Source organism: Vigna unguiculata, chromosome 3 (genome assembly GCF_037176805.1).
Source record: "Vigna unguiculata cultivar grain cowpea cultivar isolate G323 ecotype 2 chromosome 3, ASM3717680v1, whole genome shotgun sequence".
Taxonomy (NCBI): Eukaryota; Viridiplantae; Streptophyta; class Magnoliopsida; order Fabales; family Fabaceae; genus Vigna; species Vigna unguiculata.
The window spans coordinates 551273-578461 of NC_140794.1; the positions used below are offsets into that span (position 1 = coordinate 551273).

The window sequence follows — 27189 nt, forward strand, 5'->3', positions numbered from 1 at the left end:
TTTGACACATATTTGCTTAATTGTTAAGTCATATACTATTATGAAACATGTTTGAAATGTCAAATAAACTTACAAAATTTGATTAAAGAAACTAAATCCTTGTATTTCAAAAGATAAAAACCTAAATTGATCCAAAATTTTAAAATAAACTTAAAAAATTATTTAAAAAAGTATGAGAAAAAAAATTGCCCCACCATTTCTACCACTTGTGTATATTTCTCCTGACAAAATTTTGTAAGGAAGATCATCCACATTGAAACACTTGATTCATACCGGAGAATAAAATAAAATAAACAATATAAATCATTAATGATAGTTTAATAAAAAATAAATGAATTAACTCAGAAACTGATACATTTGTTTGCGAAAGACACTACTTTAACGGAGGCGTAATGAATTATAGGCGTTTACAGAAGCACAGCATTAACTCCAAATTTGAAGAGAGAGAGGAAGAAGAAGAAGAAAGAGTGTGTGAAGTGAAGGTCATAAATGGGTTCACATGCACTCACCCTATCTCTCTCAACCAGACAGAGACGTGGTTGGTGCTTTCGTGATCCACCGCACTCTCAATAAATACCAGTAGTTGAATCCCTTCACTCCATTCATTACCCCTTATTTATTATTATTGTTATCTTTAATCTCACACTCTCTTTCGTTTCTCATATCATGGACCACACTCTTCTTCTTCTTCTTCTTCGTCTTCTTCACTTTCACTGAATCTCTCTCACCAACTCTCTTTCATGGCTTCCTCCTCCAAATCCCCTCACTTCACCCCCGTCTGTGCCTTCTTCTCTCTTCTCCCTCCTTCTTCCTCCTCAATTCTCATGTTCTAAATTCATTTTTCTTCTTGCAGATTCAAGAGGAGCGTGAAGAAGACACACCAATAAGGCACACCAGAAGCACCCCCTCTCACCACCACCACCACCATCCTCCCACGCCCATTCTCAACACCAAATCCAACACCCACAAGAAAAAAAGATCCGAATCCGAGGAAGATTCCTCTGTGTCGTGCAACAAGTGCAGGCCACACTCCAGAGACAAAATCTTCATCCTCCCCTTCGATCACGCCGCCAACCACAACGCCTCAAACACAAAACAATCCTCCTCCTCTCTCCTCGCCAGCCCCAATGGCATCTTCCGTTCCCTCGTCTCCAAACTCACCCGCAAGAGCCCCATGTCCTCATCGCACCACAACGCTCTTCCTCTTTCCAGAGAGGAGCAGTGGAAAATGGCGGTGGCTGAACTCTCCCACAAGCTCCTCCACGCCACCAGGAAACGCGACGAGGCCCTTCTCGAAGCTTCCAGACTCATGCATTCCATGGGGGAGCTCGAGAAGAAGCTCAACAAGCTCGAACTCTATTGCCACACCTTGAAATCCGGCCTCGAAGAATGCACCAACGCCAACTCCAACGCCGTCTCTTCTCCGACGCCCTTCAAACAGAGTCAGACCCTTCACCAGGACGCCGTCATTCAGCACTTCCTGGTGTCGGTTTCCGAAGCCAGATCGTCCGTTAAGCTTCTCTCTCGTTCCCTGACCATGCAACTGAGGCACATGGGAAGCAAGGTGTACGAGAAAGTCTCGTTTTTGCTCCAACCTTACGACGTCAAAATCTCCTTCTCCAAGAACCCCAGAAGCCTGCTCTTCTACCTGGAGGCCCTTCTCAACAGAACGTTCTTCGAGGACTTCGAAACCATAGGGTTCCAGAAGAACGCGTGCAACGCGGTGCTGAACCCGGTGGAGCGGTGCGAGGGGAGTTTCCGGTGCTTCAACATGCTTCAGGGGTTGACGTGGGAGGAGGTGCTGAGCAAGGGAACGAGGCACTTCAGCGAAGAGTTCAGCAGGTTCTGTGACAGGAAAATGAGTGAGATTGTTGCGATGTTGGGTTGGAACCGTGCCTGGCCCGAACCCCTGTTGCAGGCCTTCTTCGGTGCCTCGAAGAGCGTGTGGATGGTGCACTTGCTGGCCAACTCGGTGCACCCGAGTCTCCCAATCTTCAGAGTGGACAAAGGGGTTAACTTTGATTCAGTTTACATGGAGGATATGGGTGGGGACAAAGCTTCGAAATTGGTCCCTAGTGTCGTCAGAATAATGGTTACGCCAGGGTTTTATGTCTATGGCAGTGCAGTGAAATGTAAGGTCCTCTGCAGGTACTTGAGTAGTAACAACACCAACAACGACACCAACACCAACCACAACCACAGTAATAATAGTAGTAACAAGGAGGAAGACAAAGACAAAGGTTTAAGCTTAAACCCAACCTCTTGACTTTTAGATACAAACAATCAATGGTTTGTTCTGTTTTGCAACTTTGGTGGAATTTGGATGAATCAGTTTTCTTTCTTTTTTGTGCTACCCAATACTGTTAAACATTATGTATATTACTATTATCATTAGTATCATTCAAATTGGGGTTAGCCAGTCTTGGTTTGGGTTGGGGGATGGTGGAATATGCAGATTTTTGGGTCAAAGTGAAGAACTTGGCATTTTCTGGTTTCACTTTGTTTTATCTTGTGTCTGGTCCATTCGGACTTTTTTATCATTTTGTTTTTGTTTCGTAACACATCTGTCTGAAAAAATTAACCTTTTGGGAACTTTATAGTTTGATGGGATTGGGATAGACAAGTGTGTTGATTTTCACATTCCAATGGGTCCTTACCATGTGGATTCTGCTCACAGATAATTATCAACTTCTTCAAAAGAAGGGATCAATTCTCACAATCATGGGATCGATTCAATCACGTGTGCCTGGGTTGATGTGGTGACACTTAATCCTCAGAACAAAAACTTTTTCGTATATAAAAACACGATTAAACTACAACATCATGCTTATATCTCTTGTGAACAAATTTTGAACACAACACTGTGCTCACGGGCAAAACGTCATCGGGAATCGTACAAAAACTGTATGCATAGCATATCAATGTTAACGTTTGTTCTTGCGTGCTTTTGAAATTTTAGATTAGTGTGAAAATTGAAACAATTCACAGTTATTTTATTTTCTAAACAAATGAAAGAAAAATGTAAACTAAGATTTAAGTAGGTTTGCTTTTGGATGAACTGAAAAGCCTAATAGGTGTGTGATTTGCCCAATTCAACAATTATCCTTTAAATCGAAAACCAATTCTCGATATATTTTTTTAAAATAAATAGAACCCTCGCTGGTGCTGAAATGTTAAATACATCAATCAAACGTACTAATTTTTATTTTTTTTAATAATATTTAATGATTTGAATGACTCTACAAGATAATGATTTACTCGAAAAAAAGTTAGGTTACGTGATTCTGTTCTCCTGCTTGCTTGATCTGTTTTATTGGCGTTGGTCGGAATTTTTGAAATGGTATTTATGCATGTTAATTGCTTTTAATGTGCATTTCGTTGTTATTTCAACCTTGTCTTTTAATTTTGACTTTTCCAATCACGTATTTACGCATTAATGAAAAACATCAATGCCAACAATAGCGCTGTTCAATTATTGAAGGCATCCTTTGCAAACACAGAAAGAATGACATTTCAACAACAAAACAAAAAGTGAATAAAATGAATTCGTCACACAAATTATTGTGAACGATACCTAATACGAAAGCAATTGTTATGATATGCTATGCTATCAATAGAATCTGGCATCGAATAGCAATGAATGGGTGTTCTAATAACAAATGATATTGGGCCCGATGCGTGCACCATAACGAATCCATAATTGCTTCTCCTAATTAATCGGACTATAATTGTTCTATACTAACGTAAACATAGACGTTATTGCGTCTGTGTAATTTTAAATATGAATGATATTATATTACTAGATGATAATAGTGTAGTATTATTAAGTTAATATATAAAATAAATATGTATTTATTAAAAATAAAATAAAATGAATAGATAGAATAATTATTGATGAATAAAAAAAAAAGAAAAGATAAATCATTTTATAGAAAATAGGTCAAAGTCACCATTAATTTTAAAAAATTTAATAAATAATTATATTGTAAATGGTATAATTAGTATTATGAAATGTTGACATAAAATAGAAAATTTTCTTTTATATATTGTTATAGATTTCTTTCTTTAACCACCTTAATACTTTCTTCTTTCTTTACCTCCATATATATTAAATTTCAATATTACCTTTTCTTTTTTAGCATAAAGGCTTTCGTATTCTAAAATTCATAATTTTCTGATATCCAAAATTGTGCTTATTTTATAATTTATATCTCTGCAATATAGATTAACCAGAATATAACAATATGTGGGGTGAAATTCAAAAACTTGACTAAGATAAATTTTAAATAGTTATAATATCATAAAAAGAAATTAAAAGTTTGAAATATCATTATACATTGTCTTATCAACAAATCTTATTTTGAAAATGTTTTTTTTTTCTTTTTGTATTGTTCATATTACGCATTTGTTTGTTCCTTGTCGAGGTGATCCAAGAGTTTTTTAATATCTTCTGAAATTCATTTTCAATATAAGTCAAACATTTCATGAATATAATCATGGGTGTAAGAAGAAAAAGGTGGGGTAGAGAAAGAAAATCCCTGGTGTAAATCCACATAGAATACCCTACATGAAATTGAAGGTTGAATGAGCCTTGGATTCTGTTTGTGGTTGAAACTTTCTCTGCACTATTTATGGGCCACACAACTGGGCCACATAACTGGGCCTACTATAGAAACAACTATGATTTGTTACTTTTTGGAGCTTAAACCCAACCATCCACGAACGCGAAAATTAAAAAGTTCAAACACTTTTTTTTTTTGGGGATAACCCTTTGAGTATGATTCACTTCTCACCTTTGAAACTTCGTTTTCATCAATCATCTTATTCTTTTCTCAGTCAATTTTTGTTCCACGCCTACTTCTCCTTCACGCACTTATAAATTAAATATAATCAATTATTCAACAATTACTTTTAATTTGTAATTAATAATTATAACTCATTCTCCATGTAGAGCAAGGACCCACTTATTTAGTAACTTGTAAAGACAGTTAAAGCACATAACTTTAGCTGGTAAATTATGTCTTTAATTATGAAACAAAAAGTGTTTGTTTAAGGAGTTTAAAAAGTTAGGTGCATAACTTAATTTTGCCTACAACTGCGGAACTTTTCATTTGAGTTTTTGTTTGTTTCTAACTAATCGGAAGTGATTTATTTTTGTTGTTGTTAGGGAATATAAGTAACTTTTGGTGCGAGATTAGTGTATTAAACACAACACTATAGTTAAATCACTGTTCCAAGCAACACCACTTTAAGCTTTTGCCATCTCATCAAATTGCCACGTTCAACCTTTACACATAAGTATAATGCACTTTCTATTTATATCACTCTTCACTATCTTTGTAAGGTTGGTGATTTTTAGAGGGTTTTTTTTTTTTTCCATTGGAATCAACAAAATAGTAGATAATCTCTGCAAAATATTCTCTTTCTTGACACGAAAAATGAAAATGCTTTTTATGAAGTATATGTGAAAAAGATTATGCCAATAATGGTTTTGTTTGGCGACAATTTTGGTATGTTATGGAATCTTTCAATCTATCTTGGTACCTTGTGGGAATTAAGAATAATTTGCTGGCATATAATCTCTATTGCCACGACTTTATGTAGTTTCAAGTTTCATACCATAATTCGGATTCTCACACTTTATCGTTTTGTTTTGAACTCACTTTCTGTCTTACATATATTATGGCAAGGAAAAAATTTATTTCACACATTTATTGCCATTTAAAAGCTTTTTATAAGAATTACTCGAAGTCGAATTTTAAGTCTAATTCGACTTTACAAAATTAATTTGTAAGATGAGGTTTGTAACTCACTTATATATTATGAAATTACTTTATTTAGTTTATGTTGAAACTTCCTATAAGGATAAATTATGTTAACAAAATTTAATTTTTATATTTTATATATTTAAGAAAGAAAAAAAAGAAAAAAACAGTGAAAAATAATATCAAAATCTGAGTAAAAAAGGTTTTTACGTCAAAGTATCATGAAAATACGTTAATTATAAAGCTCCAAGTTAGCGCGTTTGGATGAGTACTTATTCAATAAAATTGTTACACTAATTTTATCTTGATTTCAAAAACTAATAAATTTTAATTTATTTAAAAGAAATGTATTAAATTAAAGATAATTATTGTAAGCGTTAAATATATGTTTAGTCCCTCAACTTTCAAGTGAAAATTGGAATTGGTATCTCCTCAAAACTTTGGTCAAATTTAATTTTCTAATTTTAAAACTTAAAATTTTGTAAATTTAATCATTTTAACTAAATTTTATTAAGTTTATTTAATGTTTCAAACATGTTTTATGATGATTTATTAGTTAACACTGAAGCGAAAGTGTGTCCAATGGGATAAACAACTCAAATGTTATCGTGAAACATATTTGAAATAACAAAACAACTTAACAAAAATTAGTTATAAAGATTAAATCCACATATTTTTAAACTTGGTGGACCAAAATTTTAAAGAAAGACTGATTCTAATTTTTACTGAAAGTTAAGTGACAAATAATATATTTAACCCTTATTATAATAACATGTTTGTGTTTCACATGATCTTTATTTCGTAATCAAAATTTATTTATGTCCATCTGTCTCTGGACCTATTATGCCGACACTTTTATTGTTTAAACACTAAATAATTACCATCATACCTAATAATAATATTAAGTACGATTATCATTAATTTCTTTTTAGTGGTTACGTTTAAGTAAAAACATATATACACTCTAGATTAAAAGTTTTAACTTATTCAGAAGTGATTTTTGGTTTATATACACTCTAGATTAAAAATTTTAACTTATTCAGAAGTGATTTTTGGTTTAGAAATAACGTTGAAAAATGAAAAGTAAAATTTGGTGCGGGTTGAGAGAGTGTTCTCAAAACTCGTCAATTCTATAATGGGCCCACTGCCTTTTAGCTCAAAGAGACATTTTGATACCATCTTCACAACCCACTACACTTCACTATCCATATATTTATATTTTGATATTAAATATATCTTTTGCTTTTAAAAATTTAATTTTTATTTTATTTTTTATTTTGTTTTTTAAATTTAAGATTGCTTTTTAGTTCATGTAATTCAGAAAAGTTTCATGCTTAAACATTGTAGAATAAATATGTAATGAGGTATTTGACTATAAGAATACAAGATCAAAGTGGGTCTCACAAACCATTTGTAATTATCACTCCTATAAGTGAAATCTTTGAAAATAATTGAAAAAAGGTACCTAACAAACACTTTTTAAAAAATATAAACTCCACTTTAATTTTGAATTATTCAAAACAAACTTATTTTAAATTTAAGAAAATATATATGAGCTTACTTTCAGTGATTCATTATGTAATTATATTTTTGGCTTTAATATCATATAGTAGATTATATTTTTTTTATTGAACTTTTTCAACTCTTCATTTTCACTACTAGAGATCATGAAGATTTTTTTTTCATAGAATTGAAGTTTTTTTTTCTTCATCTTTTTCTATAATGATCCAATCTCCACATTCTTGTTTGAACATTTTTCTTGTAGTAGTGAAGAAAAAATTATAATATTATTTAATCTGCGAAATTATAATCTTAATCATAAATCTCTTATTTTATAAGAGTTGTTCTAGTAGTTCTCATCCATCTTTATCTTTTTTATAATCAAAAGTGACTACACTAATATTATAATATCAGAATTATTATAACACTTTAAAGTTGATTTGTTTCAACTATTTGAATATCGAAATAAAATATAAAGATTGTAAATACTATGAAATGTGTCTACTACTAACTTAAACTTGAATAATAAATATTGATCTTAAGTATGAAAATCAAGATAGACAAATATTAAATAATAAATTAAAAGTGGAATATATTTATTTAAATCCATAAACATTTGATGTATTGAAAGAAGTATGAAGTCAGTGGCATGGGAATGAGTAGTCAACATAATCTAAATGTCATTTTACATAACCATCACCATTTATAGACTTTTGCTTTCTTTTATGATAACATTTTCTAAACAACTTTACTTTTATGTCATAATTATTAGTCTTTTAGTGGTTTACTCAATCTCTAATTCAAACTCATTATTTTTCAACCATTAACCCTATCTAACTCCAACATTGACCCTTCTGAAAATTTTCAACTCCATGAAACAAAACACATAGATCATATTATAATCTCATTTTTTTAATTTGATAACTACATTTTATAAGTGTGTTGAAACATAATTTGAGACATTATATTAATCCTAATTTTAGTGACTTTATATGATTAAATTCATCCAAACTACTATAAATTAAAAGGAGAAAAAAAATAAAAATAAAGTGAAAAGCAGCATAGATATTTATCTGGAAAATAATATATTAAATGTAAGTATATCTTTGCTTTTTGGGTGGTGTGAGAAGATATGTTGGAGAGGATAGTGTTAGAATGAATCTTGACTTAGGCATTAGAGAATATGACCCAATTGGAACTTGGAAGGTCACATTTTTCTCTTTGATGTAATCATTAGGACTCCAATTATTTGTTTCTCAACATTGCATTCGCCTAATCGATAAAGCCACAAACTTTATTTTTTGACGGGTTAGGGTTTACTTTCTAAAATATTAGGGTTTTCCTCTCAATCCTAGGGTTCTAGTCTACATCCTTCTGTCCTAACATATTTCTAGATGAATAATTTTGAATGGCAGCAGTATTTATATTTTAAATTTTATTATCTTAAATGTAACACGTATTTATATATTAACATTTACAGTTTTTTTTTTATTTAGTAATAAGGAATGATTTTTCTACCTTGGTATAACTTGATTGTAATTTGCGAAAACATTTATGCAGTAAATTATTTTCAGATTTTACATAATGTTATTATATTTTTTTTTGTGATTTTCATCTTTTCCAGTGTTTTTTTAAGGAAATGATATATATATATATATATATATATATATATATATATATATATATATATATATATATATATATGTATATATCATTTTCTTAAAACTAAAATAGTTTTTTTTCTTAATGTAAGATGCGTGATATAAGTCATGTCACACGTACATTAAACAAGGAAATTTAGTCAGGTAAATTTTGAGGAAGGAACAATAAATAATCCAAATTAATATCAAAACATTTAGTTAAATTAAAAATATATATTTTATAATTTTAGCTAGGTAGTGTAATTTCGTAGAATAATTGCGCTGGCTTTTTTTTTAAGGTTGAAGGGTAGCTTTATTATATCCACTTATAGTCAAAGAAAACCTAATTTAAGATTACATGCATGTTTAAATAACCAGAAGCATTTACTGGGAAAAAAATTAAACAATATAAAAATGTTTTTTTATATAATTTAAACTTTTTCCGTGCGTAATTTAAAAACGACAATGAAAAATTAACGAAAAAGATTTTTTTTAATCAATCTTAGTTTTAGAATTTCTTGCATTTTTTTCTCTTATCCTAATAAATACTTATATATAAAATTTTTATCTGAATAAACTCCAAATTACCTTTCCAAAAAAGATTTTTTTTGGTGACAAGAGATACAAGAGGGAAAGACAACATAAAAAGGGAAAAAAAAATTAAGAAACTGCTGCCTGTGGAATGAAACACTGTCTCTAAAATGGATTTAACTTTTATACAATTCAGAGATGTATTTAAGGAAATAAAATTTACTCATAAATAATGGTTGATATATAAATCAAGAGTTAAGAATTCTTACAAAACCAAATATGTTATAACAAGAGATGGAATCAACAACTATAATTGTTTTCGTTTATTAATAACTCATTCATTTAAAAATAAATAAATATTGGTCTTTATCGATGAAAATTCCCATAAAATTATTTTTTTCTATTTTACCCTAAACTCAAAACACAAAATAATTCATATACTCATTCAAATAAAGAACATTTAGCATTGGTGTCGATAAATGCCACTTTTTCATAGTTTTGAGAAAATGGAAAACATAATTAAAATTGCAATACTAAAACAATGGATTTAGATTACATTGAAGATATGATTAGGACTTAATTGGTTGAAACTTCTAGATGAACCCTAACAAATCGTTCTTCTATACCATATAATCCACAACTGTCATCACGGACTTTTATAAGATTAAAAAAGAAAATTTGTTAACTACATCATTTGCTTAATTACCTTCTCCTTCAAACATTGCCCGTCTAATTGAAAATAATCATGTCAAACACTTTAAAAATAAACATTTTGCATGTCTCTCTAATTATATATACAAATTCAAAGTGATATATCCACTTCAGTTATGATACTGTGTTTTAATCTCACCGTAAAAATTTGATCCCTATTATAATAGGTTTACTAATTTGACTCTCTAAAGGATTTTCATATTTTCTTTCGTATAAATGTCAGGTAATTATTTAAAACACATCATTAGAACAAATTGAATATCGTATTATAGTCTGATCCATTTCAAAGATTTCACTTATTGAATTTAAAAGACTAAATTCTAAATCTTGTGATTTATAGTTCACACACCAACATAATTTAATCAACACAAATAAAAATATTTCACAATGAATTTATTAACTACGATTTAATAGAATTATTTAAACATCTATATGCTCTTAGATTTCCAAAATATGTTTTACACAAACTCAACTATTACAAGCTCCATAAACTCCACCTCATACAGGTTGGTTTACCTACACATAGAGAGAGTTATGATCAATGATCAAAACACATCCTAATAATCTTAATCAAACAAATATTCATCTTGAGTCGTCTGATGTCACATGCAAACATTTTAACATCTTCAATCAAGCAAAATTCTTAAATGAAAGAAAATGAACTTACTATGTTTAAAAAACTAATTGAGTTAGATTGTAAACCTCGATGCCAAAAGTCGTATAGAATACTCTAATATTAAATGAAGACTTAAATCAGATATCTAAAGAAAAAATTTATAATTCTTTTTAGCAACGATAATTCTTATAAAATGAATATGGATTAATAAAAATTATATTATCATTCGACTTTTAATAATCAAATAATCAAATATTATCTTTTAAAATATCTAATATTGTTAACTATTTTCTAAGTCTTTACCCAATAAAATTTATTATAAATAAAAATAAGTCATACATACATGACAAATACAACCGTAGAACAAAACTATACGAGGATATACAAAAAAATGTGTTATTATTAATATAAAAGTCATATTATTAAATAAAGACGGTGAATTTTGTGGAATGATAAAGATCATCTAACATGAAACCAATGTGTGATAGTAAGATTTACACGTTGTGAATGAGAAGAGAAAATGAGTAATTGTGAATGAATGAGTTGAAAGAAAGAGCGAAGGACAGGAGAATGATGGGACCACAAGAAAGAGAGGGAGAGGGAAGGCATTTGGAGGGCATCACGCATGCAAAAATGCAAGGGCAGTGCCCTTTTTACGGAGGGAAGCTAATGTAGGTACCTACAAAACAACAACTCCTAACTCATCAATAATAATAAGGTCATAGACACACACACACACCTCTGCCCCACACAACATCATCATCATCTTCATTTATTAACTCACAAAACATAGACTTTTGTTTCAGAAAGTGCTCCTAAGTTTGCCTATTTTAATAGCACACCACATGGCCGACAACCCCACATTTCACACACTTTCAGTGGCACCAAAACTATATACCCCATTTTTACTACAGGACAACCAAACTAATTTCCCTATACCATTTACCCCACAACTTCTCACTTCGGATTCCTTTTACTTTCTTTTACGTCGCAAACCATCGTGATTCTAAGTTATTATCCGTTTTAGTGTTAGGAATACAAGTGTGAGTTTAAATTTCATATTGACTAAAATTGAAAAAGTAGAGTATTATATAAAAATCAAGACTCATAAATTCATTGTCTTAAAATTTTGGGTTAAGAGTGGTGTCAATGTCTTATGTGGTTAGACTCAGATCTCAATTGGTGTTGTATGTCCTGAGAGTATTTAAATTTCGCTTATAATTAATTTTAAAAAACCCTAGACGCATGTAATAAAATATATTTTAAGGGTAAAAAAGAATGGTCCACGCAATCTTGCCTCTATTCCCTCTGAAGATATTAATTCCTTTTCTGCAGGTACCGATCGATGCTACTATTTATTTCAAATCTAATTGCGTACATGTAATTATATAAACTCGTGAAATTAAAAGGTTGTGGGTTTTGTTTTGTTGGACAAACACTTTTGTTGCAATTTCAACATCTTCTCCTACGTACCTGTCCTTCCTCTCCTTTTCCAGTTCAGGTAAATGAACACAAAATCTTCTTCTACGACTCTCACCTTTTATCTCTTCTCCTTCCCCTTTTCCTCACTTCACCTTCATATCTTCTTTATATTCATACAACTTAATTAGGTTTTTCTGTGTAGATCGGATAATATGTGAGATTTTGTAAGAAAAATATCAAAACTTTTATATCATCAGATATTGTATTTTATATATTAATTTTTTTTTAATAAATCAATATAAAAAACATGAAAACTTTTATTGAGTAATTTTTTATCAAACATTTATTGTGAATATTTTTTCTTTTCATGGCTTGTGTATATTTAATAACCGTAAATAAGTTTATGAATTTTTTTATTTATATAGTAATTATTTTTTTCATTGTTATACTATATAAAGTTTTCAAGTAAAAATATGATTAATTAGTTATTTCCATGATTTGTTTTTAGCTTTTAGCACATTATTTGTTGGTGAAGGTATGGTGGAGATGTGTATGCACCCAACAAAGAAAATATAAAAGACAATACTGTGTACGTGAAGAAGTCATCTTCCTTTCAATCAATCAAACATGACATCAATAATGTTTTTCTTTCTTTCTTTCTTTCGTAGACACACAATTTTTTTTTAAGGCTGAATGTCACCACTATATTTGTCCTTTTCAGAACCATACAGTAACTTACAAAAGATTATTGTTATTCCCAACTTCTCTGTCATCGTCTTTTCTTATACATCAGATTCGGATAATTTCTTATAGTAGTCAACAATGTTCTATCTTTTTACGATAATCTTTTCATAATTTAATGTCAATTATAAAAATTAATAATCTTATCAGTCCAATTTATTTCAATGATGCGATACAATAAATGGTGCCTTTTCAATATGACAGAAAAAAGTACACTGAATTGAAGAAAACGAAGATATCAAAGTGTATACGTATAATAATAAATAAACAACTTCTGCTGTTGTACTTATTATGACTTGTTTCAAAGAGTAATAGATAACTATATCTTAAAAGTAATTTTGGTAAAAAAAAATGAAGATTATGTGTCCATTTAATTGATAACTATAATTGATCGTTGACTCGAGTTTTAGTTACATGACAAATTTAGATCTTGATACGAAACTCGAGTGTTATAGATTTTTTTACAAAAATAACAACTTAAGTAACAAAAATAATATATAATGACAAAACTAAATATATATATATATATATATATATAAATATAAATATAAAATTACTAATTAATCGTTAGGTTTTATATAACATTGTTATTTAGAGATTAGAACGAGAAAAAAAAATCATTTTTTATATTGTTTGGTTTAGGCAGAAGGAAAGGAAATAAATTAGATTAAAAATAAACAAAAGTTATTCCATCCTTGTATATACTTTAGTGTAGGGGTGTTAAAACGGTCCAACTCGATCCATTTTAACCTGTTCCGCCTTTAGCATGCCAAAAACAAGACCTATCACAACAAAAACAGATTGGATATTGTAACACACTTCACCATGGCAGGCCGATCACTTTTTTTTATTTTCTTTTAACTTTTTAAAATTTTTGTTTATAAAATATTTTTATATATTTAAATTTGTTTATATAATATAATTTTTAAAATTATTTTCAATTTTTAAAATAAATAAAAAATAAAAAAAGGATTGACGAGCTAGGTGAACTGGATCACAACGGATTGATAAGTTGGAAACTCCAACTCAATCCGCTCTTTTCTTGACGAGTCAACATATTTGATCCAACGTGCCTAATATATTATGTAACACTGACACATATCATATAAACAATTTAAAAATAATAATAAATTGATTATCTAATAGTAGTTATTAATTAGTATAATGAATCATGTCAACCTGGTGCAATTTAACACTTAAATTATTTTCAAATGTTTGTTTTTCTCCCATTTTCCAACCCTATCATATAATTTTTTTTTAAAAAAATCATAAATTTATTATCTAATAATAGTTATTAATTAACATAATGAATCATATCAACCACTGTAATTTAACACTTTTAAATTATTTTCACATGCTTGTTTTTCTCACATTTTCTTTTAATTATATAAAATTGTCAATTTTTATATGTATTTCCAATGTTGATGAATTAGACCGATCAAATTGCAATGTCTAAATTTAAATTTATTAGGTTAAAGGAGTGAGATAGAATAAATTAGTGGATAGAATCACGTCGATCTATTTTAACGTGGTTTTACACTTAACATGTATTTTTTATTTGTTGGCATCTTCCAAATTCATTGTAACCAGTTGATATACAGTTACTAAATGAAATGATAAAGACAGTATTTCAAATACATGAAATATAGGAACAAATCAATCGAATTATTAAATTCTATACAAAATAAGTTATAAACATTCGCTTAACATTTTTTTTTCTTTTTATTAAAAGTAAATTTACATTTTTATATACCATTGTTAGCCATGTTATACATCTCAGTAGTTCAACTTTTAATCTTCTTTTACACACACAAAAGAAAAATTCTTTAAAATTATTGAAAGGCGTAAAGTGAATTTTGTAGAACTGGTTTTATGTATTAGTCATAAATGTAACGATAATTTGTAACGTACGTATGATTACTACAAATTTTTGTTTTTTCTTTCTAAAAAGAAAAACTAAAGATAGTGCGTTCACGCGACAATGCATCTAAATACTGAAAATTTTCATAAGCGATTATAACATACACAGATATTAAAATTTAAACTATAATTTTATTAAAAAAATTAAAAAAGTAAATTACATCGTAAAAATTGATCCTAAATTTTTCCAATAAATCCAATCAATGTAAGAATAATAATTTTATTAATTATTATTATTATTATTAGTTTGTTGCCAGCTAGTATCTGCATTTAGAAAGGGATTTAACATGTTAATTTGGTCCTATTAGACCCACATGCATCAGAAGATTTGAACAATAAAAAAATCTAAAAAGTTCTGTAAAGTAACATGTAACCCAAGCTTCTATTAAGGAGACGATAAAATAAAAAACTAATTAACAACGTTATAATTATCATTGTTAATCATGTGAATCATTTTGCTTAGGTGAGACATTGTTTTATTATTTATAAGTTTCCCATGGTTGTTTACAACTCATTTTATAATACGCAGTAATAAATATCGTTAATTTTAAGTGTTTATTTATCTGTATCTAATTTAATATATTACGTACTTATCATGAATGAAACCAACATGAAAAATGGTAAGTACACTATGTATAATAATAATTAATCTCAAAATGTCTTCTGGATAAATAAAAATAGTCGGAAAGACGATGCATATTTTTTTAATATGAAATTAAATTTATTATTGACAATGATGTAAATTAGAAGGAAAAAAACACTCTACCTGTGATTTGATTAAATTTATTGAAAAGGATGTGAAATCTAATTCTGCCCCGCCACTTACGTAGTTGACACTTAAATGTTTGGTGATTAAATTGAAATGAAGTTAACACTACATTAAAAAATCCATAATAAATATTAAGTTACTTAAATAACGTCAAAATACCATGTATTTGTTATTGAAATGTTATTTTCTTGTAAAAAAAATACTAACTAAATTCATACCGTAAAACATGATGCCACTTTTAACTAAATTTTCCAAGATAATAAATTTATACGTACTTTTAGGGTTGAAAAATCATGATATACCGATATTTCAACTAGTTGAATAACACGTATTTATGTTTGACACGTACCTGTGTTCCATATTTTATGATACTTTATTGATATTTATCAATGAAGTATCTAATTTATAAAGTCATAGTTAACTATAAAAAAGTAATTGAATAATGACCAATTTGAGTGACAACAAATAATTAGTTACTTTATCGTATTAAAATGTATTTACAAATTTATAAGTATTAAAATTAAAAATTTGGGTTAATTTAGATATTCATAAAATTTTAACTCGTTAAATTCGATCAAAATTATCTATTTTACTTAATTTTATTTATTCAATATTATTCGTATATTTAATTTTATTTCAAATTTTTTAAAGTCCAATAAGATATATATTTTTTCAGTCCTAATCTTTATTATGTTGAGCGAAATCCATTAGAAAGAGATTAGCTCTTCCAAATAGTTATTTGCAAACAAATCAATTAAGAAAATATCGTTATTGAAACTTTAAGAATACCAACGATATCTGTTTACTCTTTACTTTTCGAAGTTGAATCCAATTACAATAAAAAATATATATATATATATATATATATATATATATATATATATATATATATATAATTAGAAGTTATTATCTTTTAAGATTATTTATCTGTATCTAATTTAATTATTTTACGTACTTATCATAAATGAAAGCAACATGAAAAATGGTAAAGTAGATTATGTTGTTCAGAACTAATAATTAATCTTAAAATGATAATAATTTTCTTAAAACGTCTTCTGGATAAATAAATGTAGTTGGATTGACGACGCAAGTTTTTTAATATCAAATTAAACTTATTGACAATGATGCAATTTAGAAGGAAGAAAAACAATGTACTTAGGTTTTGATTAAACTTCTTGATAAGGATGTGAAATCTATTTTTTCCCCGTCGCTCACGATAGTTGACACTTAACTGTAATGTGTTAAAATCTAAAAGAAGTTAACAATACATCGAAAATTCCATAATGAAGATTAAGTTATTTAAATAATAGTAAATGAAGATTTTTTTTATTTATTTTCATTCATATTTTTTTTATGTAAATAATTTTATTTAATTTTTTTCTTTTGAAGTCTTTTATCCCATGTCCTCTGGTCAGAATAAAAAAATTTAGAATTTTATAATTTTATTAATGAATCGTAATTTTAAGCATTTAAGTAAAACCAGTGTTTAGATCATAATCCAATGCAGATCAAATATGAACAACAATATTAGTTGACTTTGACAAAGTCGATAGTGGAACACAGTGGTGGAAAAAGTACATATTGTACCAACCAATTAACCGATGTTCACGGGTAAAGACTCTTCTATTTTGATGATTAGTTTTATTTTAAAAAATAAAAAAATATATTTAAAATAAATTTTGGACAGACATACAATTTAATGTAAAAAGAAGGAAATAAATATTACTGCGTCTTAGATTTGTTTTTCCAAGAATGAGAATTAAGCAAAAAAGTGCAATCAAATAATCTAAGGCAAAGTGAGAATTTAGCAAAAGGACAAGGAGGTAAGGGCAAGACATTTTTATAATGTGAGGTTATTTAATAATGAAACATTAACTAATGTTGTGTTAGTTTGACAAAGAAAACCTAAAAAAATAACTAAAATAACTGCTTGTACTGTGTGAAGGTAACATTGGCTTATTAGTCTTCAAAGTCACAATAAGAGTAAAGACAAGCCAACTAATTAATTAAGTAAGTAATTAATATGGTGAGGGTATTTCGGGTAATTCAAGCGGGAATAAGATCCGCGCCTTGTCGCCATGTCATTATCGCTCAGATTTGTGATTGCGATTTCCAGTTTCTGGTTTTTCTCTCTCCTCCTTTTTGTTTCTCTCTCTTCGCCGTTTCAATTCCTAACGTTGGAACGCAACAAAAGTACAAGAGAATGGTGGAAGTGAGAAAGACCCAGGTGAGGAAAAAATGAAAATGATTCGGGCTGCATGAAAGTGGCGTGCTTGAAGTGAAGATAGTGTGGAGACTGTAAAGTTTCAATCTTTTCAGACATACAGGTTCCAAAGTAGGAAAAAACACCAAAAAGGTAATTAGTTAACACTCCATTCACTCACTGGTCCATGATCCATAATAGTCCATACCAAACGCTTCATGCTTCATGGTTCTTTGAATTGGGAGGTTGAGTTTCTTCTAAGCCTGTTGAAAAAGATTACCAACTTGGGGAGGAGACAGTGAGACACAGTTGGTGTGAAAAGAAATTCATTAGCATTGTTGCAAAGAATGAGAGAGAGAGAGATAGAGAGAGAGAAAGAGAGAGAGGTCTTGACTTGACTGATGTACTATATTTTTTGTGTTGTGTGTGTGAACTGTGAAGTGGAAGGGGGACAACAGCGTATCTGGGAAAATCGGGAAAATTCGATTTAGTTTTGTTATGTGCTTAAATTAAGCCAAGAAAAAAGTAAACAAGAGAAAAGAATAATAAAGGGTATAAAAATTAAACAAGTACATGGAGTGAGAGAGAGAGAGAAGGGGGGGCACACTCAGATCAAGACCAAACCAAATTGGTTCCAATTGTTCATTGTACAGCCACCTTGTTCTCTTTCCTGTACAGACAGGTAAACATGGTTTTTTATTTTCTTTCTTGTTCTCAAGTCTCAACAACCCTCTTTACCATCTCTATCCCTTTCTCATTGGGTTGTGTGCTTCGCTGTGTGTGTATGGTATTTTTGGGGTCAATCTCTGGCTTTGATTATTATATAGAGGAAAGAAGGTGAACGTGCTGTTCTTTGTCCTTAAGCAAACACTGGTTTCACGCCTACTCAGCATGATTATTGATTAGAGTTCTCTTTCATTTTTTTTATTCTGATCCTTAAATCCTAAAACGCTGTTGAAACACACAAATATTGGCTGTTGGGGGAGGGGAAGGTGGTTCTTTGGAAATTGAGCTTCTTTTTTTTTTTTTTCTCCTTTTAACAGCTTTTGAGACTCGTGCTTGTTTATCAGTTTTTTTTCTTTTAAAATCTGGGTCTGTGAGTGACATGTTTTTCTTTTCTTTTTCTTTTTCCTTTTTTGGGTGGTGGATTTTGAAATAGACTTGGTTTCTTTAATAAGAGATAAAAACAAAGAAAATAATTTGCCCAATTGGTCAATCATTCATTGTGCTTGGTTTGCTTTTGCGTCTTCTTTCTGAGTTTTGAATCGCGCAAAACAATGCCGCAATGATGCCGTACATGGAGTTTTGATCTGTGACCTTTTTCTTGCAACCATCAGAGAAAAGTGTCTGAGTTTTTGCGAGTACTTTCAGCTTTAAGCAAAGTGTAGTCCTCCTATATAAGCACTAACCACAATTATTTTTGGGCTTCTTCCAAATTTTTATAGATAATGAATAGGGAAGAAAGATAGGGGCAGTGAGAAATTGTTGGTGATAGGTCTTGGTTTGAAGATGAAGAGTGAGCAAGCAGGGAGCAATGGAAAGAACACTTTCATTCAGGCACATAGGGCATGGCTTCCCAAGCTTTTGATGCTGTGGATCCTTCTCATGGCTCTAATTGGTTGGTGCATCTATACTAAAATGGATGCTGACACTAAAGTCAGAAGAAAAGAGGTGCTCGGTAGCCTCTGTGATCAAAGGGCAAGAATGCTGCAAGATCAATTCAGTGTTAGTGTCAACCACGTCCATGCCCTTGCCATCCTTGTTTCAACCTTCCACTACTACAGAACACCTTCTGCAATTGATCAGGTTTGTGTTTGATCTTCCATTGTGCTTTGTGCTTGGAACTAGTTATGACATGGTGGGTTTGTTTTTTTCTCATTTCTGATTTCTTCACAATGTTCTTCTAATGCTATCTTGTGGTTTTTCTACTCAGATTTTTGCATATCTTGACTATTGTTTGTTGCTCACCAGGAAACCTTTGCAGAGTATACAGCCAGGACAGCATTTGAAAGGCCATTGCTCAGTGGAGTGGCCTATGCACAAAGAGTGGTTAACTCCGAGAGAGAATCATTTGAGAAGCAACATGGATGGGTTATAAAGACAATGGAAAGAAAGCCTTCTCAGGTTAGAGATGAGTATGCACCGGTGATATTTGCACAAGAAACTGTTTCTTACCTCGAATCTCTCGATATGATGTCCGGGGAGGTAAATTACAAACCTTTTCAACATTATTTTTGCTTATATTATCAGTCTATAACTTTCTGACTTTAGTTTGTCTGATGTGTGATGCAGGAGGACCGAGAGAATATTTTGAGGGCTAGGGCCACTGGGAAAGCTGTTCTCACTAGCCCTTTTAAGCTGTTGGGTTCTCATCATCTTGGTGTGGTTTTGACATTTCCTGTTTATAAATCTAAGCTCCCTTCAAAGCCAACAATGGAAGAGCGCATTAAAGCAACAGCAGGGTATGTCCTTGTGAATTCTTTTATGGCTTGTGCCAAGTTTGTTTTCACAACATTTTGGTGTTTGTCTTGTGGCTCATATGAGTGGTAAGAGAATGAGGGATGGTTAAAATCATAGGCTCATGTGAGTAAGTGATGCATTTTAAAGTGCGTTAGAGGGTAAGTAGGTACGTTTCTTTTTATATAGTCCAAAATAATGGTAAATATAATAATAATTATAATTCTACTGAAGACTTCACCTATTCTCAAGTTCAAGACTCAGTTTGTAACCCTGTTGATTCCTCTAAATGTCAATACATGATGATAAAGGATAGGTTTACTCTGGCTACTGTGTCCATTACTATTGCATTTACCTGTACTGAAGACCTAAGACATTTATGATAGCCACCTCTGTTTCATATCCATTGTAAGAGTTAGTTTTGTGCTACTAGTCCTTTTTTCTTTTCCTTTCTGGGTTGTGGTTGGAATTTCATAATTCCTCTATAGAAAACCTGTAGAATAAGTTTGTTAGCTTTGGTTCAATCTGATGGCTTTATGTTATCCGTAACCTTGTATTCTTTTAAATTCCGTGTTGTCGCTGAAATTTTTAATTTGAAGCAGATATGTTGGAGGATCCTTTGATGTTGAGTCCCTCGTGGAGAATTTACTTGGTCAACTTGCTGGTAACCAAGCAATTTTGGTGAACGTATATGACATCACAAACTTTACTGATCCCTTAATCATGTATGGCAAGCAAGATGAAGAAGGTGACATGTCTCTTGTCCATGAAAGTAAGCTTGATTTTGGAGATCCATACAGGAAACATAAAATGATATGTAGGTAGGTGCCTCTTGCTGTTGTACCTTCTGTGAAATGTTTAGTCAGCAGATGCTTATCATCAAGTTTTTTAACAGGTATCACCAGAAGGCACCAACGAACTGGATAGCACTTACCACGGCATTCTTATTTTTTGTGATTCTTTTATTAGTGGGTTATATTTTGTATAGTGCTGGAAATCGTATTGTCAAAGTAGAGGATGATTTTCATAAAATGGCAGAATTAAAAGTCCGTGCAGAATCAGCTGATATTGCCAAGTCACAGGTTCTTTTCCTGGCTTATCGTTAGCACAGTTAATTAGTTCCTTTTATGGCTCCATGATCACTAAAACTGCATTTTTTTCTTTCTATAATATCAGTTTCTAGCTACTGTCTCTCATGAAATCAGAACACCCATGAATGGCATTTTAGGTAACATCCGAAATTTCTCTACCCCTAAAAAGTAACATTCTTTCTTGCCTACTTTCTCATTACTATTAGTGATGCTATCTTCAAACCCCATGTTACTGTAGGAATGCTCGGTCTGCTTCTAGGCACAGAATTGAGTTCCACTCAACTAGATTATGCTCAGACTGCTCAAGCATGTGGGATGGCTCTGATAGCATTGATAAATGAAGTGCTTGACCGAGCCAAAATTGAAGCTGGCAAGTTAGAGCTGGAAACAGTTCCATTTGACATTCGATCCATACTTGATGATGTCCTTTCTCTTTTTTCTGAGAAGTCTCGGCACAAAGGTTTAGAGGTATGTCTAGTTGCTAAATTCTTGTGAAGGTCTGAAGATCATTTAGCTTTATGAGTTGCAGAATTTCATAATTCTGTTTTGTATTTCTTGAACTAATTATCTCATTTCATTTTGATCTGTTTCACCTTTCTGGATTCGTATGTCTTTCGTGACAATGTGGCTACTGGGGTTCCTATTCACAATTCTTCTGGCTTGGACTTAATATGGTTTTGGGAACTATAGCTGGCAGTGTTTGTTTCTGATAAAGTTCCAGATATTGTCATGGGAGATCATGGAAGATTCAGACAAATAGTAACAAACCTTGTTGGCAATTCTGTTAAAGTAAGTGAAATTTTCAAAGTTAACTTGTCTAATGTTATGTGCATATTTGCATTACTAGCATGTCTTTCTGGTATAACTTTGTTCAATTTTCTAACTATTAAGAGGATGTTTGAATCCTTATTAGCTAGGTAATTCGTGGTAACATTACTGATTATAATCTTGCAGTTCACTGAGCGAGGACATATATTGGTGAAAGTCCATCTAGCAGAAAATAGGATTTCCACAATGAATGGGAAAGTGGAGACTTATCTCAATGGACGATCAGATGAAGTTGTGCATGTGTCTAGCGGTGGTTATAATTTCAAAACTTTAAGTGGACATGAAGCAGCTGATGAACGGAACAGCTGGGACAATTTCAAGCATCTGATCGCCGATGAAGAATTTTTCTTCGATGATTCAGTTAAAAAGGTGGCCAGTGAATCCTATGAGCAAGTGACCTTGATGGTGAGTGTGGAGGACACTGGGAATGGAATTCCTTTCATAGCCCAAGATAAGATTTTCATGCCTTTTGTACAGGCAGATAGCTCAACCTCAAGACATTATGGTGGTACTGGGATTGGCTTGAGTATAAGCAAGTGCCTGGTTGAACTGATGGGTGGTGAGATCAGTTTTATAAGCCGGCCCCAGATTGGGAGCACGTTTTCATTCACTGCAGATTTTGGAACAATCAAGAAAAATTCAATCACTGACATGAAGAAACATAACTTGGAAGACCTGCGTTCCAGTTTTAGAGGGTTTAAAGCCATTGTGGTTGATGGAAAACCTGTTAGAGCAGCTGTTACTAGATACCATCTGAAGAGACTAGGGATTCAGGCCAAAGTAGCAAATAGCATCAACAAGGCTGTTTCTTTATGTGGGAAAAATTGGTCTTTGACCTCAGGGTAAGATTTTAGTTTCTCTTATATAGTTGTCAATTATGAAGAAACTGAATTTGATACGCATGTGCTTATGAATAGTGAGTTTTCGAATGTTGTTGTGATGTGGTTTTCTATAGTTAATAAATTTTGTTCTCGCTAGATACTAGTTTTTGTTTGAGATATTGCTGTTGTTCAGTTCATTGACTGTGTAAACTGGTTGGATATGGCAGAATATTTCAGCCTGATATGATTTTTGTTGAGAAAGACTCGTGGATTTGTGGAGAGGATGGGATCTTCAACGTGTGGCAACTGGACTGGAAACAGAACGGGCACATGTTTAAGATACCTCAAATGATCCTTCTTGCAACCAACATTACTAATACTGAATTTGATAAAGCTAAAGCAGCAGGTTTCAGTGATACTGTGATCATGAAGCCTCTGAGAGCCAGCATGGTGGCTGCATGTCTTCAACAAGTTCTGGGAACAGGGAAGAAGAGACAGCTAGGAAAGGACACGGGTTCATCTTTTGCACGAAGCCTTCTTTGTGGGAAAAAAATACTAGTGGTTGATGACAATAGGGTAAATAGAAGGGTCGCTGCAGGTGCATTACAAAATTTTGGAGCTCATGTGACATGTGCAGAAAGTGGCAAAATTGCTCTTGAAATGCTTCAATTGCCTCACAATTTTGATGCTTGCTTCATGGATATTCAAATGCCAGAAATGGACGGGTACGTTTCTTATCATTTCCCTTCTTAATATGATATTAAAAATCAAATCTTTTATAGATGAAGCATCTAAATATGTATATGATGAAACTATTTGCAGGTTTCAAGCAACTGGGAAAATTCGGGAAATGGAGAGAAAGGCAAATGGTGAATGTGGTGAAGGAAATGGGTGGAAAAAGGAGTACCATTTACCTATATTGGCCATGACAGCAGATGTAATTCAAGCAACATGCGAGAAGTGTGTGGAATGTGGAATGGATGGTTACGTAACAAAGCCTTTTGAGGAAGAAAATCTGTATCAAGCAGTTGCAAAGTTTTTCAACCCAAAACCTACCTCAGACAACAACAACAACAACAACTCATTACAGAATGGCAACAGAACTTAATTGAATTGGACACACTCTCACTACTGGCATTTTTCATAGTTTGCTAGTCATCTGAATGTGCTTCAACATACACAACAACAGCTTCAGTTGGTTTCAACATATCTTAGATTATGCAGTGATCATTCATTTCTAACCACCAGCTGAACATGATTTCAATTTCAACCCGAAAAGATGTATACCACTACTACCCCAACTAGTGTACAGATCTCCCAAGGGATGAGGAAAATCATGTAAATTCAATATTTTTCTTTGGCATCTCGATACTCCCTATCAGAAGGGTATCACTATAGTCTATTTTTTTTAGTTTTGAAATCCTTTTTGCTGTAAAATTGTCTTGTACAAGATTTGGTTAGTTACTACTATTATTGTTCATCAGAAGGAAAAGGCTTCCATATGCTTTTTTCTACATTTCCAATTTCTTTCCATGGCTTTTAAATAACTCACTTCATTTTCATTCTCACAATAGAACATTATATTACTGTCAAATGAAATTATCCATCTCCTATATCATACTAGTAACTTCGAGAAACATACTTAAGAGAGTTTATATGTATTGTTTTGTGAGGAAAGAGAAGGAATAACGTACACGTGTCAAGAGTTGGTAGCAACATAATGAGGTGGCAGACTCTGGAAATGACATGACATGCATATAGAAAGAATGAGTTTAATGTCTGTAGCAAGTGCATGCATATAAATTAGGTTGGTGGGTGTGAAAGTGGTAGAAGTTGGAAGAAAGAAAGAAAAAGAAAATGAATATGGAACAGTATCAGAATCAGTACGGTGCTGCTACTATCAGTAAGGATCCTGTTCAGCAGGAAATGGAGACCACCGGAGACACCACCGGAGTTGGGTTTGGTGGCGGCGGTGGCGGTGGAAGTACACAAGTCATAGCTGAAGATTATGATACCAGAAATAGCAATTATGATAACAGCAACAGCAACAACAGTGGAGAGAAGCAGAAGAAAGGAATCATAGAGAAAATAAAAGAGAAGCTTCCTGGGACTGGAACACATCAACACAAGTAGTTAACATCAATCATCAACACAGTGTAAAATCATGTCATGTTATGAGATAAATGCTACGCATGTTTCCTTCTCTCACCAAATTAATAAAACTACTTCTGTTTTATGTTATGTTCTCTTCTGGTTCATTGATCTTTATTAACCTCCTATTATATCAACATATTTTATTTTATTAATTTGATTGATGACTTTTTTATAATCTATTTGAATCAATAAATTCAATTAAGATAGATAACAACATAACATTTTTCTACAGAAACCGTTGAGTATGTTGTTTGAGGTTGAGACTTTCGTTTGCTCTCACTATATCTGAATTTGTTTGACCAAAAAGTTTAAGGTATTTTGTTTAGATGTAACTAGGGAACACACATGCCCCCATCTTTTAATTTTCAATAAGATCAATAACAAATTGTTGTTTTAATTTTTAAAATAGTTATTAAATATAAAATTTTAAAAAAAATAAGATAAAAGATAAAAAGAGATTTATAAAAAAATATTAAAAAAAAGGTTTTTTAGTAAATGATTAAAAATATTAGAAAATTTAAATAATAATTTAAGATAAAAGAGATTTGTAAAAAAATATTAAAAATAAGATAAAAGATAAAAGAGATTTGTAGAAAAATGATTAAAACTAAATTATTTATAAAATAACTAAGAGTAAAATGAGTATTATGAAATACGGACAAAAAAGAAAAATCTTCTTTATTGTTATAGATCTTTATTATTTGTTTATTTGTTATAGATCTTTATTATTTGTTTATTTGTTTATTATCGTTATAGATAGATAATAATGACATACAAACGAGAAGGAATGAATATATTATTTAGATTAATATTGGAATAAAAATATGTTTATACAAAAAAATTGATTAAAAATAATTAAATAACACATTTCTAAAATTAAATCATGACCCTTAATAGTTTAATGAGTATATTTAATCCTTAATAGTTTAATGAGTATGAGTATTCAATGAATTATTTTTATAGTTTAGTATTCAATGAATTATTGTATAATTTACTGAGTATTCAATAAATTATTTTTATGTATAATTTACTCAATAAATTACTTTTATAGTTTACTGAACATCTAATAAATTAATTTTATAATTTACTGTGTATCCAATAAATTACTTTTAAAGTTTACTGAGTATCAATAAACTATTTTTACCCAATAAATTATTTTTATTATTGAATAAATTACTTTTGTTACTTTTATAATTTATTAAGTATTGATAAATTATTTTTTGATTTACTATGTACTTAATAAATTTATTTGTTATATTTGGTTTTTGTCATTTAGTTATAATTTTATAATTTTGTAATATTATAATTTTAAAATAGTAAAATAGTATATAACAATTATGTTAATCGCTTAATAATGATATCATAATGGATATAATTATTAGAAAATTAAACAGTGGGATAAGATAAATTTATTGAATACTTAATAATTCAAAATCTTATCATATAATTAATAGAAATTTTAAATTAAACAGTGGAATAAGATAAGTTTAGTGAGTACTTAATAAATTTAAATTGATTTATCAGATACTTAAAATTTAATTAAACCAAACCTGTTATTTACTGGAACTTTGATGGAGAGTAGATTTTTAAAATTAAACTTAATAAAATGTTTAGTTTTAAAAAAGAAGAGGATTACACAATTCTCACATAGTAGATTCTAAGTTTAGAAGACGGGAAGTTGAAATGTATACATAACATTAAAGGACTGTTTTTTCTTTTGGAAAATGATGAAATTGTATATAAGACTGATTTTTTTTAAAACAAACAAAAAATTGAGTTTTTTGACGTGTTCAATATTGTATTATCATTAAATATTTTCAATTCATTGATTTTTTTAAGAAAAGAATGGGAGTAAACTTCCCATAAATATGATGTTTGCTATTACAATTACCAAAATTTAAACACCAATGATACTGAGTGAGTGCTAAAATCATTTTAATGTTATGTTAAACTGTTATATCATTTGCGATTTCAAACACAGTAAAAAAAATGTTGCTTTTCTATTTAGAAGCCAGAAGCA

The 27189-nt window shown here is 30.6% G+C and overlaps 2 protein-coding genes across 2 annotated transcripts; both read left to right on the top strand.

Annotated features, from left to right (window-relative positions):
• Nucleotides 1–557: 557 nt before the first annotated feature.
• Nucleotides 558–2497, top strand: LOC114176189 (cyclin-dependent kinase-like protein). Its single transcript, XM_028061142.2, has 2 exons — nucleotides 558–776; nucleotides 854–2497. Exons 1-2 carry the CDS (start codon nucleotides 741–743, stop codon nucleotides 2264–2266), a joined length of 1449 nt encoding a protein of 482 aa, XP_027916943.1. The 5' UTR covers nucleotides 558–740; the 3' UTR covers nucleotides 2267–2497.
• Nucleotides 2498–17734: 15237 nt separating this feature from the next.
• LOC114177692 (histidine kinase CRE1-like) lies at nucleotides 17735–25256 on the top strand. Its single transcript, XM_028063151.2, has 12 exons — nucleotides 17735–18500; nucleotides 19264–19624; nucleotides 19790–20023; nucleotides 20111–20280; nucleotides 20878–21096; nucleotides 21171–21357; nucleotides 21452–21503; nucleotides 21605–21834; nucleotides 22057–22155; nucleotides 22321–23036; nucleotides 23243–23740; nucleotides 23838–25256. Exons 2-12 carry the CDS (start codon nucleotides 19328–19330, stop codon nucleotides 24121–24123), a joined length of 2988 nt encoding a protein of 995 aa, XP_027918952.1. The 5' UTR covers nucleotides 17735–18500; nucleotides 19264–19327; the 3' UTR covers nucleotides 24124–25256.
• Nucleotides 25257–27189: the final 1933 nt, after the last annotated feature.